General features: G+C 48.9%; 2 protein-coding genes across 4 annotated transcripts in view; one reads left to right on the top strand and one right to left on the bottom strand.

The window, feature by feature from the left end:
* TFE3 (transcription factor binding to IGHM enhancer 3) overlaps positions 1–6,919 on the bottom strand; it is a 46,894-nt gene extending 39,975 nt beyond the window's left edge. The window contains exon 1 of one of the 2 annotated variants that reach the window (XM_083420199.1): positions 6,424–6,919. In XM_083420199.1, the coding sequence (XP_083276325.1) occupies positions 6,424–6,533 (110 nt within the window). In that variant the 5' untranslated portion in view covers positions 6,534–6,919. The remainder of the gene's footprint in view (positions 1–6,423) is intronic. The other variant, XM_083420200.1, reaches the window with a different exon arrangement.
* A 9,701-nt stretch (positions 6,920–16,620) lies between these two features.
* Positions 16,621–20,747, top strand: part of CCDC120 (coiled-coil domain containing 120) — a 43,864-nt gene continuing 39,737 nt past the window's right edge. Inside the window, exon 1 of one of the 2 annotated variants that reach the window (XM_083420130.1) lies at positions 16,621–16,777. The gene's annotated coding sequence lies outside the window, so the exon portion shown is untranslated. The remainder of the gene's footprint in view (positions 16,778–20,747) is intronic. The other variant, XM_083420136.1, reaches the window with a different exon arrangement.

Below are 20,747 nucleotides of genomic sequence, written 5' to 3'. Positions count from 1 at the left end.
ACAATTCATCCAAATCAATGTTTCCCAAACTTGGGTCTCCAGCTGTCTTCTAAAAGTCTGGTAGTTGTTGTTCTCTTTGACATCTGGTGGGAGGGAGTTCCACAGGGCAGGTGCCACTACCGAGAAGGCCCTCTGCCTGCTTCCCTGTAACTTGATTAGTTTGAGATTAAGTTTGAGAGCTAACGTGTAAATAAGCCCCTCTGACCATAGCGGGCATTACTTCTCAGTAAAAGCCACAGGATTGCACCAGAAGGCAACTTAGTGAAGGGATTGAGAACCGGTGGCCCTGCGGAAGTTTTGGGCCATGGCTGATGGGATTCCTGCTACCTTGGCGGGTTACGAGGTTCCTCATCTCTGCACTGAATGACTTTTCAAGAGCAAAGATGAGATTTGAAGGGTGGGTGTCCCAGCAGCTCCTCTTCCCAGAAACTGCGCCGCCCAGCTCTGTGCAGAGGAGTTACGAAACCTCCCCACCAATCTCCTTCAAGTGGACTAGTAACTTCCGACAAAAAAGCCAACTCTCTCATTCTCTTGACACGAACCGGGGGAGGGACCGGTAGTGGCAAAAACTTCCTGCAATCCTTGGCTGGGCGCCAAGCTCGCTGAACGAGATGGGATTCATTTCGAACTTGGGATTGTTGGGGGCACACATTTTAAAAATATAATATCTGAATCTCAAATGCCACGTTATGTATTTTTGCTTTGCTTTGCTTCGACCTGTCGTTATTGGTTTCCATTGATGCGCGAGAGGGCGGTGTTATAAGAAGCTGCGAAAGGAGATCGTTCTGCTGGCTGGTTTTGCGTAAAAGCGCTTTTCTGGAAAATAAACGCCAGCTCACAACTCCATCTCTTCTCTTCCACACCCCACCCCACACCCCAAAAAAATACCCCAACCAGGTCAGACGATGTTGGGAAGGAGAGGGGCGTTGCTGGGAGTTTCCTAAGCCCGTGAGAACTAGGATCGGGCCCGGATCTCGCTCACCTCCTCCTCCTCCTCCCTTGCCGGCGTCTTTTCCCCAGCTGGCCGCGGGCTGCTCGGGCTGCTCCTCCACCAGCTCCCCGCCGGCGCCGCGATCCTTCGCTTCCCTGCCCCACTTTAGGCCTCTGCCCAGGGCTGGAGGCGGCTGCATTTCCTGGTGCGGGCCATTTTGGAGCAGCATTTTAACCCGGCATCCCTGGCTGCGTGGGGAGGAGGGGAGCGCAAAAGCAGAGCCCGCCCTGGGTGCGTGTCGCACGCACACGCGCGGCGCCTTCTCCACCAGGAGCCCCACAGCTGCTTTCCCGCGAAGGGAGCCACTTTCCCACCCGCGATCTCCCTTTATCTCCTCCTCCCCCAATCCACACGAGCAAACGCAATCCGTGTTGCGCATCCGCAAACGCGCCCTTGTTTGGAAGCTATTAATAGCGAGCCCGGGAGCGAAGAGGCTCGGCAGTGCGCCCCGCGGGCCGCCAGGGGGCGGCAGGGAGGCTTCATTCCAATCCCCCAAGGGGCCCCCGCCCTTTCCTCCAGCGGGGGGGGGGGGGGAGGGACTGCTTAAAGGGACCGCGCCGGGATTCTTCAATATGGTTACTATAGGGCTTCTTCGTTTGCTGCGTTGTCGCCGCGCCCTGAGCAGAGAAACGAGTTGCAGGCATGGGGAGGAAGGTATCGGGGGCAAGATTTTAAACAGATCAGTCTCTGTTATGTCTTGTAAATTTATCATAATATTTTACTTTTGTATTTTGAACACGGTTTCTCAAAGCTCAAATTGGTAAAAAAACAAACACATTCGCTCAACGATGTTGCAAAAGAGACTAGTTGGCTTGGCAACTGTATCAGCTAAACATTTCCAGGCACCAGCGCTGGACCAGAAGGAATCAGCGACAAAACTTGCAAAGCAGAAGGCACAGAAAGTGAGGTTCTGATGCGCCTGAAATTGAAACTTTTAAGACACTTAATTTTTAACATCACAATTCGCAGGATTTTGTGTGCTGAAGCATTTTATTTTGCATTTGAGAAATATCATCACCCAGTGCACCATGTGGCTGAAATAAGACAAGGGGGGCCTGCAACAAAATGTTGCAGTGTGTCTTCCTCTCCTAAGAGGAGGACTCCAGCCAGCCTGGAAGGAACAGAAGCCCCATGGGGAGCGGGGGAGAGGTGGGGGGGAGAGCAGATACCTTTGCTTGACCCCACAAGCCGCCTCCTGCTGTGCTACATAGCTACCCTCAGAGGAAGAGTACTGGCTCTGCATCCAAAAGACCCCAGGTTCTTTTGCCAGCATCTCCAGGTATGGCTGGAAAAGACCCCTGTCTGAAACCCTCAAGACTGCTGCCAGACAGTGTTGACAATACTGGGACAGATAGATCAATGGTCCGACTCAGCCTAAGGAAGCTTCCTGTAGTTCAAACCTCAGCATTTTATAGTTACAGTGGTACCTCGGGTTAAGTACTTAATTCGTTCTGGAGGTCCATTCTTAACCTGAAACTGTTCTTAACCTGAAGCACCACTTTAGCTAATGGGGCCTCCTGCTGCTGCCACGCCGCCGGAGCACAATTTCTGTTCTCATCCTGAAGCAAAGTTCTTAACCTGAAGCACTATTTCTGGGTTAGCAGAGTCTGTAACCTGAAGCGTATGTAACCTGAGGTACCACTGTATATAGGCGAGTTGTTTTGGGGAGTGGGAAAGAATTCCCTCTCCCCCCACCCAATCCTTCGTCCTATAATATCACTCTATAATACAGGCAAGGCGTTTAAATTTCACCTCACCCCACAACCCTGATTCCTGCTTCTGAAGCTTACTCTAAGGGATGTGAGTTAACTCCCCTTTTTGTCTCCCGTCCCAAGGCCTAATCTTTCCCTCATCTCCACAACCGGTACCTCAACATTTTATACATCCTGGAAACTCACAAGTCCTTGTCAGGCCATTTTGAGGGGTGTTACAGTTTAAACTTACAATTTTATATACTTTTGTATACCTAGGGCAGGTGTAGGGAACCTTTGAGCCACTAGATATTGCTGAACTACAACTCCCAACATCCCTGGTCATCAGCCATACTGGTTGGGGCTGACGAGAGCTGTAGTTCAGCAACATCTGAAGCGGCAAAGGTTCCCCACATCTCACCTAGGGAGTACTTAGAAGCTACTAGCTTCTTTTGTGTTGTTCTGTTTCATTTCCAGTTGATAGTGAACTTAGTGGCTGAGTGCCTATTAGAAGGCATGACAATACATTAAAATAATATAGTATTATCCCTGTTTTGCAGATGGGACAAACTGGATCAGAGAGAATGACTCACTAAGCCCATTCCAGAGCTGTATCTATGGGGGCGGGGAGCTTTCTTTGTCCAGAGGGGCACTGTTGAGGCTCCCAGCCTATGTGTGTGCATACACAGATGCCAATCTGGGTCTTTGACCCGGGTGAAATAAAACCTAGTTTCACCCCTGCCCAACCCTAACCATGTCTAGGTAAAGGTAAAGGGACTCCTGACCATTAGGTCCAGTCGTGACTGACTCTGGGGTTGTGGCGCTCATCTCGCTTTACTGGCCAAGGGAGCCGGTGTACAGCTTCTGGGTCATGTGGCCATCATGACTAAGCCGCTTCTGGCGAACCAGAGCAGCGCACGGAAACGCCGTTTACCTTCCTTCCAGAACGGTACCTATTTATCTACTTGCACTTTGACATGCTTTCGAACTGCTAGGTGGGCAGGAGCAGGGACCGAACAACGGGAGCTCACCCCGTCGTGGGGATTCGAACCGCTGACCTTCTGATCGGCAAGTCCTAGGCTCTGTGGTTTAACCCACAGCACCACCCGCGTCCTTGTCTACTCAGAAGCAAATCCTACTGAATCAAATGGGGCTTTATTCCAAATGAATGGGGTTAGTTAGGATTGCAACCAAAGTCTATGAGAAAGGTAAGACCTGAACCCAAGTCTCGCAAGTCAACATCCAACTGCCCATACCTTACAAGCCACAAACGTATCTACTCTTAAGTCCACAGTTTCCCCAATCACCTCCCCAGACATATTTCAGACATAATGTGGGTAAACTACTTGGGTTTATCCAAAGGTAGCCCCAGAATTTGTCTTCCCACCTGGCCAATGGTCTGGGATGTAGTCAATGGAAGCTGTAGTCGAGCAATACAAGTGTCTTTTAACCCTGATGGCTATATTCTAGCCATAGCTGTCAACTTTCAGATTTGAAAATAAGGGACCAGCAGCCTCAAAAATAAGGAATCAGCAGCCTCACCTGTCCCGGGGACAGTCTATGGGATATCTAACAATCCAGGATAGCAGCGGGAAACGGCGCTGGAATAATGGAATTTCCCGCAAAAAAAGGAAAGATTGACAGCTATGATTCTAGCTCTACTGGAGGGAGGGAAAATGCAGTTGCACTCAAATCCTGTTTCCGAGCTTCTTCCCCAGGCTGGGCATTGTGAGTGCTGCTGGCCTAGATTGGACCTTCGCCTGATCCAGCAGGGCTTTGGCATTCTTATGTTCTTGAGGACCAGAGGTTCCCCATCCCTGCCCTGATCAACAGAGACCTCTATCCCGTTCCCCACATCATTGTCAGACTTGCGTCTCAAAGGTCCATCATCTACATTTGTTGTTTTTCCAAAGCCCAGTGAGCCAAGAGTGCACATCTCAGCAAAAGTCCAGCTCTTGAGTCTGAGGCAGGTGGCCTGGGGGGTTGGGGGCAGGGAGAAGGGAGCAGAAATGGGAATTTGAACGACAGTCAACAAGAGAGCCCAAGGCTGGCACTGATCGGTTCGCAGGTAAAAGTTGAAATCAGCAGAAAGTTTTTGCAGAAAAGGGAAGAATTGGAAGCTAACTGCACCCAGAGAGACACTGCTGTCAGCAAAACAGGGAGGAAAATGAGTCACTGACTGAGCTACTTCTCTCTCCTCCCCCCCCCCCCCAGACACACACCATGAACACACAGATAATTTTATGGTTTTCTGCAAATTCAAACCACGGGGCTGGGAAAACACCAGGAGCCGTCAGGACACAGAGCTTTTGTGTCCCTGTTCCAAACCTGACAGGCCTGGATTTTGCAGGGGAATTCCTATTCCCTTAAGGGGTTTGGTCTTCTGTTTTCATTTTCATTGGGGTTATATAGTTAACCCAGGTCATGGAAGTCCAGCCTCAACTGGGTGAGACATGCTTTTGGCACATGCTCAGAGACACCTCCTTTCCACTCAACTTCCTAAGACCCAGGCTTCTGACATTAGAACCAGCTCTCTGTGCTTAACCCAGGTGAGCCCACATTCGGATGAAAAGCAGTTTTACATGCCGTGCGCCACAGGGAGGGAAATAGAATAAGGGTAGCACAGTTCCTAAACCCAGCAGGTCTACAGCTAAAGTGTCTTAAACTGAAAGCAGGAAAGTATTATCGACTGCATATAGGTCTCCAAGCAGGGTTCGAAACCCCCGTTTTTCTAGGCGCATTTTGTGACAGGGAATTTCATTAGCGCAAGCAGTTTCTGAGCTCTGGCCACAGTCCTGCGCCTAAGATTTCAGATTAAAACTGCATAGTGGAAGGAAAGGAGTACCTCGGGTTAAGTACTTAATTCGTTCCAGAGGTCCTTACTTAACCTGAAACTGTTCTTAACCTGAAGCACCACTTTAGCTAATGGGGCCTCCAGCTGCTGCCGCGCCGCCAGAGCACAATTTCTGTTCTCATCCTGAAGCAAAGTTCTTAACCGGAGGTACTATTTCTGGGTTAGTGGAGTCTGTAACCTGAAGCGTCTGTAACCCGAGGTACCACTGTACCTTTTTCTGCCTCCCCACTTCCAGCTACTCTCTGAAGACTGGAAACGAGACCCTCTTAAGAATATATAGGGCAGGGGAAAGGACTAGATCATATGAAAAATGAACATAATATTTTAGCGGCAGTTCATTCATTTTCAGCTTGGTATTCTCGTTATAAAAAAGTGCACCTAGACATTCTGTTGTTGCGCCCACAACCTAGAAAGTTTAAGGTGCCATTTAGCTCCTAGCTTTCATATCTCACTTTCTAACACTGCCTCCAAGACATTTGCAAAAGCCCTAACCAATAAAACAACACTTCCCCTTCCATAATTGGGGGGGGGGGGGAGAGAAGAAAAAAATCACAGACCCCGATTCCCAATAACGCCAGTGCTCCAGGAGTCACTTCTGATCCTGTGCACAAGAGCAGAGTTCTCTTTTTTCCACGCCGCTCCATTCACACGTCGGGGACCAATTGGACCGCGACAGCGAACACGCGTCGGGCCTCTCTCCACGAGTCGTCCCGCCCGCGCGCCTGGAAACGCTAGCCTAGCGGGAAACGCAGCCGGCCTTTCTTGCACGGGGATTCACAAGTGCAGTTGATCCGGGAGGCGACTCGGACTCCCCAGGGGCGCCTGCCGAAGATGCCCCGCCCGATCCTCTTCCCGATCCTAAGCGCGCGCGGGGGGCTCCTTCTCACCTGAGCAGCTGGAGCGCGTCCGTGGATCGCGGGTCTTCCACGAGGACGTAGACCGTGGCGGGGGGCGGCTCCGGGTTGGGGGGCCTCTCGCTCGTGTCATGGGACATCATTCCCCCGCCCCCCCCCAATGGAGCCCCCCCCCCCGGTAGATAATCTGGGGCTCCCGGCGGTTAATGCGGGGAGAGGCGCTCCGGATCCAAGTTGGGGAGAATGGCGCAGAAGCGATCCAGGCCGAAGAGCTGCGGGTGGGCGGCGGGTTCAAGAGACCCGTCTCCTCCCAGCGCGGGAGAAAAACATCCAGCCGGACTGTTGCTTCATTTTCCGGCTGGAGAGGGAGCAAGCGGGGGGGAGATCTCCACGGGAAATGACATCAGACTGGGATCCTCCCCCGGGTGGAGCTGGGATCGGAGGCGATCTCTTTGCCGAGGCGAAGCGCCGACGGGGTCTTAAAATTGGTCGGCGCTCAGCTGGGATCGCTAGCAAGCGCGCCTCTGAGCATGTGCAGAATGATCGGCGCCACGGATGACGGAGATTGCAGGTCCGAGTTAGGATGTCAACTTGCGCCCTTGAACCTCACATTTTCAGACGGATGGGCCACCTGCATAACGTTGCCAACTGGGGCGGGGGGGGGAGTTTAGGTCTCCCTAAGGCAACCAGGAGCTGGGATCTGTGAGAGAAGCATCGAGGTAAATAGATTCCAGGATCCGGATCTGATCTGGTGCTCTCCCAAAGGAACTTGCAATACTCTTCCCATCCTGTATTAATTCGGCTATCAGCTAAGACCCTGTTCCAACCTTGCTTGTTTGAATTTGCTAAATCACGGATATCATATTTTATTCATTCCTTCGCAAGAGCACATAAATTATTGAAGAGATTTGTTACACCGACAAATCTGACAATATTGCCATCAGAGAATCGAGCCATCAATTCCCGCATTGCAGGGGGGTGGACTAGATGATCTTTGGCTCCCTTCCAACTCTTAAGAGTCTATGATTCTATAAATCAATGGGTTTCATTACCACAGGTAATAGTTGCTTTTTCACATTCTCTTCTGTCTTGTCCCTTTGCCAGCAGACAATATAAAGCTGCCATACATATAAGGAAAGAACCTACGGAATCTCATAAATACCAGCAAAATAGATATTATTTGTTGTCATTATCTTCCAAATCTTCCTTATGCTGCAGTCCGAGACACGTTAATTGGCATTTCCCACAATAATCACATGTGAGTTTAGTGGTGAATCATACCCAATTCCCTCCCACCTCCTGGTTTCCAGAAAAGTTGCTAGTACCTTAACTACCAACAACACAAACGTAACAGGCTATATGTAACTCTATAAATTCGTTTTCAAATGCAATTCAACATATATCAAGATACAGTGGTGCCTCGCAAGACGAAATTAATTCGTTCTGCGAGTTTTTTCGTCTTGTGAATTTTTCGTCTTGTGAAGCACGGTTTCCCATAGGAAATGCATTGACACTTTCCCATAGGAATGCATTGACGGTTTTAAGAAAAAGGCGCAAGACATTTTCGTCTTGCAAAGCAAGCCCATAGGGAAATCCGTCTTGCGAAGCAACTCAAAAAATGAAAAACTCTTTTGTCTTGCAAGTTTTTTGTCTTGCGAGGCATTCGTCTTGCGAGGTACCACTGTATATGATTCTATAGACCAACTTATCATATAAACAAAACATATTATGAGAAATTAAAGTCCGGCAGATTGATCAAGAAATACAATCTATTTAGTTCTTATATTAGCAATATCCACGGTGTGGAATTCTAATATCAATTTTGTAGTGTTCTACATGAAGATGATTTCAAGAATTCTAGCGTTCCTTGTATGCAGGTTTCAGACAAAGAACTTGGAAGAATGGCACATGCAGAAAATAAGACAAGGATTCCAGGATAATTCCTTATTTCGCCCAACTGGGCTTCGTCAGCCGGGCCTACTCGTATTCTTGTATATCATAGACATGGAACATGGAACACAATGGATTCAGGCATAAACTTGCTACCATCTTATAATTCCACCAGTATGATTGCACCAAATGATTGTTTTATCTCTTTTAGGAATATCACCATGAGAGCCAGTGTGGTGTAGTGGTTAAGAGCGGTAGTCTCGTAATCTGGGGAACCGGGTTCGAGTCTCCGCTCTTCCACATGCAGCTGCTGGGTGACCTTGGGCTAGTCACACTTCTCTGAAGTCTCTCAGCCCCACTCACCTCACAGAGTGTTTGTTGTGGCGGAGGAAGGGAAAGGAGAATGTTAGCCGCTTTGAGACTCCTTAAAGGGAGTGAAAGGCGGGATATCAAATCCAAACTCTTCTTCTTCTACTGGATGTCACATTTTCCACCATCAGGAATTGTGGGGCATATTATAGACTTACTCCGTTTCCTTCGTAAGATTTCTTAGCAGCCTTTCACCATATGTCAGTGGTGTCCAAACATTTTCCAAAGAGGGCCAGATTTGATGAAGTGAAGTGCCCTGAGGGCCGACAAAAGGGCCAACCAAAATTGTTGACCTTTTTCTAGGATTGAAGTTTTTGACCTTTTTTAGAGTTGGAGTATTTTGATTGGATATATTAATTGGATGTTTTTTATTGGAAAATCAATAAAAATAATTTTTTTAAAAAAAAAAGTTGTTGAGGTTTTTTTTAGGATTTTACCCCAGAAAACAAACTGCCACAGGGGCCGGATTAAACCGGATTAGGCCCCTGAAACGGACTTTGGACATGCCTGCCATATGGTCTCTGGGCAGGGCAGTTTATAACAGTAGAATATAGAATTATGAAAGCAGATAAAATGGTTGCAATTGTAAAAACATGTAAAGCCACTCCAAGTGGAACTATGCCTTCACTATGTTAGATGGACCTCGGCAGGGAGGCCACCGTCGCCCGCAGTTCTGAGGGTGGCAGCAGGGCTGGTCTAATACATTTGGGCAACTGAGGCGAACCACCAAATGCTTCCCTGCCAGAGAATGTCAGCGTCGCCCTTGAGCCAGTATCACCAACTGGACTCATCCACTTCAGCCCCGACTGGGCTAGGCGAGCTGGGTAGCACTTCCAGAGACCACCTTCTGCACAGGAACAGGTCAAAATGCTGTGGACTCACAGCTTAGAGTTGTGAGCACCGGATTCACTTCCACAAAAAGACAGTCGTTGCACAGCAGAGTATAGCAGAGCATAAACGACTCGGAGAGCAGCTCTGTAGAATATCTTCTTTATCTACAACTATAATACACAACTATATACAGTGCTAAATGAGGTCTAAACGAAAAATGCTGAACTGCACTGAGTGTCTGCAGCTGCTCTTAGCAGCAACCTTATCTATACACACGATCTCTAACATTCAGCCTCTCTCTCTCTCTTTGATGTGAGGCTGGAGCGGAATAAGTAGAGAGCAGAAATCGCCCCCTCCTTTCTGGAGAATCAGCAAAGAACATCAGCAGATTCTTGGATGTGGGAGGGGTGAAATCTCCTCAGAGAAGATGGGGCTTCACCTGACCTCGAGGGAGTCTCACCTACCAAGATCTTGCACACAAGAAACTTGGTCAGTAGCGATGGAGACATTCCTTGGATATTTGGGGCCTAAGTTGTTGTAAGGCAGAGCTCTCCAGACTGTGTGTCAAGACACATTAGTGTGTCGACTGGAGTCTGTAGGTGTGTTGTGCGAACGCTCCCAGGGTTGGAAAGGGGTTGGTGGTGGGGGTGTACAAAAATAAAATGAAAAAGAGATATCATTTATGAGGAATTGAAAAAAAACATTTAAAAAAACATTTGCCCCCCAAAACCCAGAAGCCTTTCTTCTAGGCATTTTGACAACAGATATCCAAAGTGATAAAAGAAGGGGATTCCTATATGCAACAACAGCAGTGAGAATGTTGATTGCTAAGAATTGGAAGGGGGAGACAATTCCAACGAGAGAAGAATGGCAGATAAAACTTTCTGAATATCTGGAACTTGCAAAAATGACACAAATAATCAGGAATCAAACAAGCCAAAATTTTATAAAAGAGTGGGGATGCTATGGAGGGTACTTTAATAAACATTGCTCCCAAATAAAATCTTTAGTGTGCTTTGATTAATTTTCACAAATTGCATGACCGATGGATAATATAGTGTATATAAAGCTGATAATTGATAAGATGAAAAAGGAGGCAGTTAAAAAAGGAGGAAAGGACCCACAGTGAGGCAGATGGAAGTCACACTGGAAAAGCAGAAGATTATTTATTTACGATTTAAAGTTGTGGAGGTGTTGACTTCTTTTATTAATTTTGGGCATTTTTTCATGATTTTTTCTTTTTTGTACTCTGTGATATTTTTGATGATGAATGGAATAGATGTAATATTGAATGAAACCAATAAAGAGCATTGACGGGGGGGGGGAGGGAATGGAAAGGGGTTAGTTTAACCTCCGGTTTGCTAGTAAAACTGAATTACTGTGTTGTGAAGTGATGCATGTCTACAAAGTGTGTCACCAGCAAGGAAAGTTTGGAAAGCTCTGCTGTAGGGCTTTAAGCACTAATGTGAGCACCTCAAATTGCATTTGCAAATGAACTGGCAAACCAGTGCTAGACTAGAGCGCACACTCAGAAGCATTGCCTACACCTGCAATCGAATCAAGGGCTGGATCCTGAGGTGCCCTAGTGGAGTGTACCACTTCAGAACTGGAGTCTGGGGATGCTTTTCTTTCTTTTTAATGTCGCTGTACGCTGTGATCTAAACCACTGAGCCTTGGGCTTGCCGATCAGAAGGGCGGCGGTTCGAATCCTCACAACGGGGTGAGCTCCCATTGCTCAGTCCCAGCTCCTGCCAACCTAGCAGTTCAAAAGCACACCAAAGTGCAAGTAGATAAATAGGTACCGCTCTGGCGGGAAGGTAAACGGTGTTTCCGTGCGCTGCTCTGGTTTGCCAGAAGCGGCTTAGTCATGCTGACCACATGACCCAGAAAAAATTGTCTGTGGGCAAATGCCAACTCCCTTGGCCAGTAAAACGAGATGAGCACCGCAACCCCAGAGTCGTTTGCAACTGGTCTTAACTGTCAGGGGTCCTTTACCTTTACCTTTTTATGTGAAAGAGTCCTGTCACTCCTGTAGGCTGCAGAAGTAGCATCGAGAGGTGGGAAAACAGCAGTCACAAGTACAGTCATACCTCAGGACAAATACACTTCAGGATAAGTATTTTCGGGTTGTGCTCCGCGGCGACCCAGAAGTAACGGAGCCCGTTGCTTCTGGGTTTCGCTGCTTGCGCATGCGCAGATGGTCAAAATGATGTCACACGCATGCGCGGAAGCGCCGAAACACAACACATGCAAACGGGGTTCCAGAACGGATCCTGTTCGCATCCCGAGATACCACTGTACAGTGGTACCTTGGGTTACAGACACTTCAGGTTACAGGCGCTTCTGGTTACAGACTCCGCTAACCCAGAAATATTACCTCAGGTTAAAAACTTTGCTTCAGGATGAGAACAGAAATCGTGTGGCGGCAGCGAGAGGCCCCATTAGCTAAGGTGGTACCTCAGGCTAAGAACAGTTTCAGGTTAAGAACGGAACTCCATAATGAATTAAGTTCTTAACCCGAGGTACCACTGTATGAGCTGTGAAGCAGAGAATCCCTGGTTCAGATCTCATCTCTCTCTACCACGAACTCACTTGATGGCTTTAGGGAAGCCACAAAGTGGGGGCGGGAAGTAGTGTTGGTGGAAAGCTGATAATGCACAGTTTTTCAAAAAGGAACGGCAATCAGACACGTTAGGCATATGTCTTTATTAAGCTGCATGTCAGGAACAGCACGTACACAAATGACAAAAGGATAGAATGTGCTGAAAACTGAAACCACCCAAAGCAATTTAAAACCACCTTATTTTGGGCTGGAACCTCCTCTTCCGCACCTTCATCTCAAGGCAGGTAATGCTTCTTTGCACCCTTGTAAATATAATGAAAGCGCTAGGATGTCTGAGCTATGTGACACTCCTGGGTAGCTCAGGTGGGAGAGCATGGGACTCTTAATCTAAGGGTTGTGGGTTTGAGCCCCATGTTGGGCAAAAGTTACAATTCTGTGATCTGTGTCCCACAAAATCATGAATCTGAGCTTTAAGAAAAGTTCTCTCTCTCTCTGTGCCTGTTAATGAGCTGAGGCAGATGCACAAATGAATTGCCACTGTATGGTACATAAGAGCCATGGGCTCCTTCGGAGAAACTGCCAGTGATGCACGGTGCAGGCAAGGAACAAAGCATGCTTTGTGTTTATTAGGCTTTTGCTTTTAGTGTGGGGTATCTGGTGGCGAATTTGCGCAGCTGGTAAAAAACAAAACACAACCCCACGAGCAGGAAGGCTCCCAAATGGCTTGCCATATGTCGAAGCAAATGCACATTACTATCTAAAGAGAGGATTTCCATATGACTGTTGCCCAGAGTCTAAAATTAATCTATAAACACAGCATTCTCCTTCAACCTCAGTCGCCCTCATCTGCAATATGGGTATGATAATAGCACTGAACTATCTAACATTGCATTAAGGTTAATGCTGAAGCCTTATAGCCGAAAAAAGCAGGCAATGGTTGAAGAACGTTTATGCCGTAACAAATTAGTGGGTCTTTGTCGTGTCACAAGATCCCCCTTCACTTATTTCCACTCTCATTTCTTTTAATGTAACAGACTCATGGGACTAGCGGCCTTTTGTGAGAGGAATACAAAAGGGTCACTTTTAATATTTAAAAAGTGCTGTTTGAATAAATGCCCCAGGCATATATGGAGTGAACATCAAAATCAAGACCACTGAGGTTCACATCCAGCCTCTTTCTAGTTGATTTATTTGATTTATTTGATTTATTTAACCCTTCATATGCCACCATCCCCATCTTTCCTCTATAGCTGCTCAAAGCTGCCAACATGGAGAAAAATATAACTTTTTAAAAGTAAAAGCGGCACAATGAAAAATTAGCAAAATATTTTCCCACTCTCCCAATGACCGCGGTCCCCAAGGCAAGCTCTGCGGCTGGTTGCCTCTAAATTTCATCAGTCAAATTTCATCAAAAGCATTTTTCCCCGCTGAAATTGGGCGCAGGGAACGCGCCTGCGGCTGCAGGCAGGGTCAGAAGGGGGCGCTGTCGCCACGACCTGCGGTTTCCAAGCTGCCGGATTCCTGCTCTCTCCAGCCCACCTAAGATGCAGGCGAGGAAATGATGGGGCGATTTGCAGCTGCCCGGGCCTCTGTTGCAGCTCAGCTGATGGAGCGAGCAGCACTGCGCGGCGGCGATCCGCGGGGGCCCCTTGGCGATGCTCGCGGATGGGCAAATGGTACCCCTTCCTGCATTGCCAACACCACCATCCCCAGCAGCCGCCGGTGTCATTCCAGGACTCCTGGGCTGGGTCTGCAAAGCTCTCTTTCCTCCCTCCAGCAGAGGAGCGGTGTCTTCCCGGGAACTGACGGAGCTGGCGAGGAACAGACTGTGTCTGTTTGGGGCGCGCATATGCCTAGTATACAAAGCTGTGCGAACTGCTGGCTGCTCAATGCCAGGCTTTGCAGGGATTAACACACTCTCTCGGTGCTTCCCTCCTCTCTCTCGCTGCCTGCACTGTTCTGGAGTCCTGCATGCCTACGTTTCTGCATGCAGGGTGGTGCAAAGAACAGACCTGGCTTCGAATCCTCGATGTAAATCTTGGGCTGGGCAAGGATCTGAACGCACTGTCACTTTAAAGCAGGTGTTAGAAGCATATTCCCCACCCCACCCAACCCAGCAGTTTACCCCTCACGGAGTTACAATTCCCAGCAACCCTTAACGAACTACAACGCCCAGAATTCTTTGAGGAAAAAGAATGTGCTTTAAAGGTATAGGCAGGAGTCAGCAAACTGTTTCAGCAGGGGGCCGGTCCACTGTCCCTCAGACCTTGTTGGGGGCCGGACTATATTTTGAAGAAAAAAATAATGAACGAATTCCTATGCCCCACAAATAACCCAGAGATGCATTTAAAATAAAAGCACACATTCTACTCATGTAAAAACACACTGATTCCTGGACAATCCATTGGCTGGATTTAAAAGGCGTTTGGGCCAGATCCAACCCCTGGGCCTTAGTTTGCCTACGCATGGTATAGTGTAATGCAGCCCAAGTCTACCTTACAAGGCTGCTGTGAAAATAAAATGAGATCATATCCACTTAAGGATATACATATAGTATATGTATATACTCACTATCTCTTCATTACTCTCTTCTCTACTTCTGCTTTGCAACCATGGATTCCACCTGTCAGTTATCCTTCTGTCTTCCTATTATCTACCCATTCCTCTCGGTTTCTATAGTAGCAGGGTGGAACATCTGGTGCCCGGGCCTAATCCTGCCTCCCAGGGCTTTCTAGAGGGCCTGCCACACCTCTTCCAGTCTGCCATGCCCGCTGCGCATCATGTTCCAGCTGTCAGTCATGCCCTTGCACCCTTCCCTGCCTTATTCTTCCCACACTGAGCTCCATTCTGCCTTTATTATGGTGCAGAGTGAGCGTTTGGTGGGCCAGGTAGAAGGCACACCTGCATCTTTCTCATTTGAACCTATAATACCTGTCATTCTGCTACTTTAGCATCAGTCTCATACCCACACTAATTTCAGTAAACTAAATAACACTTACTTCTGAGCAGTATGCCTAGGCATACTGTGTGCTTCGAGCGCTTCACATACAGTTCTGTGGAGTCAGGACAGGCCTTCTACAGCATTAAAAGGTTTCTACAGCATTAAAGTAGATCTAATGATGTGCACGGGGCATGGGTGGCCCTGTGGGTTAAACCACAGAGCCTAGGATTTGCCAATCAGAAGGTTGGCGGTTCGAATCCCCACGACGGGGTGAGCTCCCGGTGCTCGGTCCCTGCTCCTGCCAACCTAGCAGTTCGAAAGCACGTCAAAGTGCAAGTAGATAAATAGGTACCATTCTGGAGGGAAGGTAAACGGCGTTTCCGTGCACTGCTCTGGTTTGCCAGAAGTGGCTTAGTCATGCTGGCCACATGACCCGGAAGCTGTACGCTGGCTCCCTCGGCTAATAAAGCGAGATGAGCGCCGCAACCCCAGAGTCAGTCACGACTGGACCTAATGGTCAGGGGTCCCTTTACCTTTACTGATGTTCACACACATGTGGGAATCAGACTTTGGTGACTGGCAACAGAGTGCATGAACTGACATAACTAACACTATTGCATGTGTAGTGAGATAACATAAAACTGTCTCTGGTGTTATATTTGTGACGGACCATTCACACATGCAGATAGTCTTTGGATTTCGTACATCGAGTGATGAGCCTGCATGTGTGTGAACCAGGCCAAAATTAATTTCCGTAGTGTGTGCATAATTGTACCAATAAGCCAGCAGTTCTCAGTTGTCACAGTCTGTATGTTTGACTTAATCTTTGTGTTGTGTGCAAATGTGTCTTTGTCATTCACCCTTGCCTGACTGTTCCTCATTATCACATTGAAAGTGCAAAGTCATTTTCATTCTCACAACAAACAGTGGTGGATTCATTTTCATTTCTTTTTAAAAAGAGGAGCTTCTTCAAGCCTGCCTGCAAGCAAACAACTTTCGATTCAGAAGCCCCGATTTATCAACGGATCCCTAAGCATTCTGCACGTGTTCAGATGCACTATTGTCATTTTAACCTTTTCTCTCCCCTGTCCAGTATTCAAAGCAGCTTCTGGGGCTCAAGTTGAAGCACACTGTTTAGTATAGCTTATTATTCCATTCCCATTTTTCGGATGGAGAAAGGCGAGATTGAGTGACATCAATCCACTGAGAGAGGTTTGGAAAGCGGGTGGTCTCCCAGATCTACGGAACAATCAGTAAATCAATGATTTACTTGCAGCTAAAAAAATTGTGTAGGATCGGGATGAAGGAGTACTTGATATCGGCTGGATCTTGTCCTTTGTTTTAAATGCCAGAGACCCCTTTCTTTCCCCTCCTCACCTGGTAATCGCAACCTACGTCTTCTCTCTCTCAGCCCCCCAAACACACACCTGAGATTATAAACGGCAGGGTCTTCCAGGATTAAAAGGGCGTGGAGGGGCTTCCGAGGAGGAGGACCCCCGCCCCCTCACACACACATATACACGCAGCAGGGATGTTCAGATCTGTGTCTCCAGCGCCCGAAGGGTTAAAGCAGACAGCAGGAGAATAAGGCGCGCACACGCGCGCATATGCACACACACACACACACCCCGACACACACACACACACACACACCCCGTCCGTCGGGGTGTGCAGCCAACAGCCACCCTGCACGACAGCCGGCCTCTGCGTGTCTGTGTTTGTGTGAAAGTGGGAGACGCGCGCACGCGCCACCGGGAAAGAAGGATGACCCGCCAGGGGCCGGACGCGAGGAGGTAAACAAACAATAAGACCACCTCCCCCCCCCCCCGCATTCCCGCCCGCGGTGTCTCCGCCTCCCCCCCTCCCCAATTTCGCCCTCCTGCTCGGAACCCCAGGAAGGGTGAATCCCCCCCCCTGGACGGAGATTCCCCGAGACCCCCTTGTCAATGGGGCGGAAGAAAGCTGGCTTGGCCGGCTGGAGATGGGGTCGGCGCCGGGAGTGAAGACCCCGGCCACACATACACACACCTGGCTTGTTTACACGGCTAAAAGGAAAAGCCCAACCCGGATCAAGAGGGAATCTACATTGTAGGAAATGGTAAGCATTCAGGGAGATGGGCAATTGAGGAGGGGGCCTCTCATCTATATATGTGTGTGTGTATATGTGTATACTGTATATATATATTTGGCGTCTCTATTGTAGTTCCCTATCCACCCACCTTAAAAGTTTCCAGGGGGTGGGTGGCAAAACCGCTCACCCATCTATTTCAGGGTACGAGGTGGAATATTGTGGGGAGGGGGAAACAGCCTTGGCGGTGGGCCAATCCTCCCCCCAGTGTGTCGGGGCTGGGAAGAGGAGGAGGAGGAGATGAAAACAACACAAAGGGGCAGAATTGGGACGGGAAGACTTTGAGCTCCATAGGAATTCCTTAGCTCTGATCCAAGGGTTTTGTGTGTTGTGCATGTTCTGTAGGGGCGTCGGGGGACAAGGGATCGGAAATCACATCTTTATTTAGATTTAAAGTCCGCCCCTTTCCTATGTTTCAAGGCAGATAAACGCATGCATGTTTCTCTCGGCTATCCTGCAAGGCAGCGTAATTGTCAGCATTGCTCCCATTTTACAGATCGTAAATTAAGCAAGGAGAGACAGGGGCTTGCCCAGCACCAGTACCAAGATCTGTGGCAGGGCTGGGATCCGTGGTCACAGCTCTGTTCAATGGCTCTAATGCAGCCCCGGGTTTAGGAACTGTGGGGATGGGTAAGGACAGAAGATCTGGTAAAGCACATCGCTTTGCCTTTAAGCAAGTCCCCCAGAGTTGTGGCAGAGCAAAACCCCCAATCTCTCATTATAGGACACCCTGGCAGGCCTGTCTAGACCACTTCCCACTCCTCTGCAGGAGAATCTGTGTGAGTTGGTGGGCATGATTAAGTATCAGCTGCTATATATGGTAATGTTGGTAGGGGGCATGCAGCGGAAGCGAGCCTTTCTCCCCACCTCTGGAGAGTCAACAGAGAGCAGAAACCTCATGAGATGGACAAATGACATTTGAGTGATACCTGGATGTGGACACTGTGACCTTTTCCCCTCCTCTAGTCAGGAAACGGCTGTGATTTGGTGTGGGTTAGTGCATTCCTGGCATAATAACCCCTCCCTGTGCAGGAGAAGTGTCTGAACCTTGAGCGTTTGGGTGAAGGATCGCTGCATAAACATCTCCTCTCCGCAGCCACCCCAGAAATAGAAGCCTTTCTGTCTTGGAGAAATAAACCTCTTGAATACACAGTTGCTCAGCCTTAGCCAAAGAGGCGGCTGCATCACTCTGGCAAGACAAACTTGCACTTCCCATTTGTTTGGGTCTTTGGTGCTGTTTGGGAAGATACAATCCCCTTGTGAATTAACCTGACGCCGAGACCCAAACCACCCTCTGTAGTAACCAGGGCTGACACCGATCGCGGCAGGAACACACCCACCCATCTCATATCACGCTGCGAATTAGCCACAGGGACCGGTTAAATATTGAATGAGTGAAACAGGGCAGAAAGCGGAATGAAAGGAGACCCAGCCTGATCAGGGGCAAAGCCTGCGGGAGACAGCGGGTCAACAGCTCAGCCGTGTGTGGAGGGGTGCCTGAGAATTGGGACCCCTGTGTTTGGAGGCGACCCAAGCAGCAGGAGTAAATGAAGTCTAGGAAGACCATGGCTGTACATGGTGGAAGCCGGAACTTCCGGGTCCTGTTCCCAACTGCAAAGCAGTTGCTGGCCTAGTGCGGGGAGACTGGGAGCAGCTCTGCGGCAGGCTGACCTAGTTTAATTTACCGGGCTGGTGGTGAATCCCATCCACTCTTCTCCCCCACCCCCACTAAAACCGGTGGAAGAATCGATGGGATTTTTCTGTAAGTAGAAAGCAGACACCAGAGGGGTAGCTGTGCTAATCTACTCCATCAAAGATAACAAGGACGCATGAAGCTCAAAGTGGTACAAATTTATTGTGGCATCACTTGAGCCCACTTTTGTCAGGTGCAGACATCATCTAATAACTTGACCAGCGGTTGGGGGCCAGGCCTGGGAACTGAGAGAGGGCTGGATCAAAGAAGAAGCAAGCTAGAACTCCTGGATTTTAATGTGTGCGCCAGGTGTGCACCCTGGATCAAATTTGGATCAGGACCCACAAGCCAGTCCAAGCTTTTCACCTCCAAAGGTTATTAGTAAGGACTTCAGCCAGGGTGAGGTGGGGAGAACACAAATTTGGTCCAAGGCAGATCAGCTGCTTCTGTGTCGCTTCCTGGGCTGTTCCATTTCTCCAGGGAAGCCAGGGAGGAAGGAAGCACTTGGTGAATTGCCTAGCAACTATCTAATGTTGTTACCATTGGGAGGGAAGGGTTGCAGGGATGTGGGTGGCGCTGTGGTCTAAACCGCTGAACCTAGGGCTTGCCGATCAGAAGGTCGGCGGTTCGAATCTCTGCAACGGGGTGAGCTCCTGTTGCTCGGTCCCAGCTCCTGCCAACCTAGCAGTTCGAAAGCACACCAGTGCAAGTAGATAAATAGGTACTGCTCCAGTGGGAAGGTAAACAGCGTCTCCATGCGCTGCTCTGGTTTCGCCAGAAGAGGCTTAGTGATGCTGGCTACATGACCCAGAAGCTGTCTGTGGACAAACGCTGGCTCCCTCGGCCTATAGAGCGAGATGAGCCAGGACCTAACGGTCAGGGGTACCTTTACCTTTATCTGATGTTGTTACCATTGGGAGGGAAGGGTTGCAAGTTTGTGAGCGGGGTCCACTTGGTGGAAATTGTAGAGAGACTGGCCTGCAGCATCTAAAACCTACTGGAACAGGAAGTGCAGGAACAGGAAAAACAGATTATACAGTGAAGAAAGCTTTGGCGGGGGGTAATGAGAGGAGAGAGGAGATCATATTTCAGAGGAGTTTATCCCCCCCCCCCCCCCAGCTACAATTTCCAAACTACAGTTCACAGTATTGTTGGGGAGAAGTTATGTGTCTTTAATGTGTGGTGTGTATGCAGCCAAGACTGAGAAGGAAACAATGGTTTTGCTTTAGTTGACTGTATGCACACACCCATGGGAGCCTTTTTGGCTGGAGTGCGGGGTAAAAACCGTGTGTTTGTGTGTGTGTGTCTGTGTGTCTTTGAAGCTCAGAGGCTAATAGTTTCCACAAGCCCTGATGCAAGGTGCAGTCCAGGTCTCCGCTGTGTGTGGTGCATTCCACGCCCTGAGTGCTTTCCTTTTAAGCTGGACTTTTTATGTTCACGATCCACATTCCTTCATTCCCCTCTTCAGGGTGCGTCCAGGAGAAAGGAATCTGGGCTCTGGGAAGGGAAAGGAGACCTGTTGTAGAGGATTAGAACAGGAAGAAGAGAGCGCCCTAGACTTCTGCTGTGTTGTGTGAGGACCGTGGGTGAAAGGATTTAGAGAGTTAAGCCCTCCAAATGCATGGCAGGGAGCTTTGAGGGGGCCCCTTGTCTCCTGATGGGAAGAGGCATTAGTGGGAAGGAGCAGGGAGAATTATTCATCCGGAGTCCTTCCCTGGTCTCCCCCTTTTTTCCCCTTTCTAAGCCGATTTAAAGTCAGGTGACAGCTTCTTCCCCTGCAAACTTTCTAATCCCAACTTCAGTGGAAGAGGAAGGAGTGGGAGGCAGACGGATAAGTGGGAACCAGAGAAAGTACTTAGTGGTCTAATCCCCACGCCCCACCCCACCCCAACAGACCCCAAATCCTGACTTCCACTCTCTCGGCCAAAATCACCTAGACTCA

The sequence above is a fragment of the Podarcis tiliguerta genome (assembly GCF_965153285.1).
Source record: "Podarcis tiliguerta genome assembly, chromosome: 17".
Lineage (NCBI taxonomy): Eukaryota > Metazoa > Chordata > Lepidosauria > Squamata > Lacertidae > Podarcis > Podarcis tiliguerta.
The sequence above is the reverse complement of the archived record's forward strand: the minus strand, read 5'-3'. Positions and strand labels throughout refer to the sequence as shown.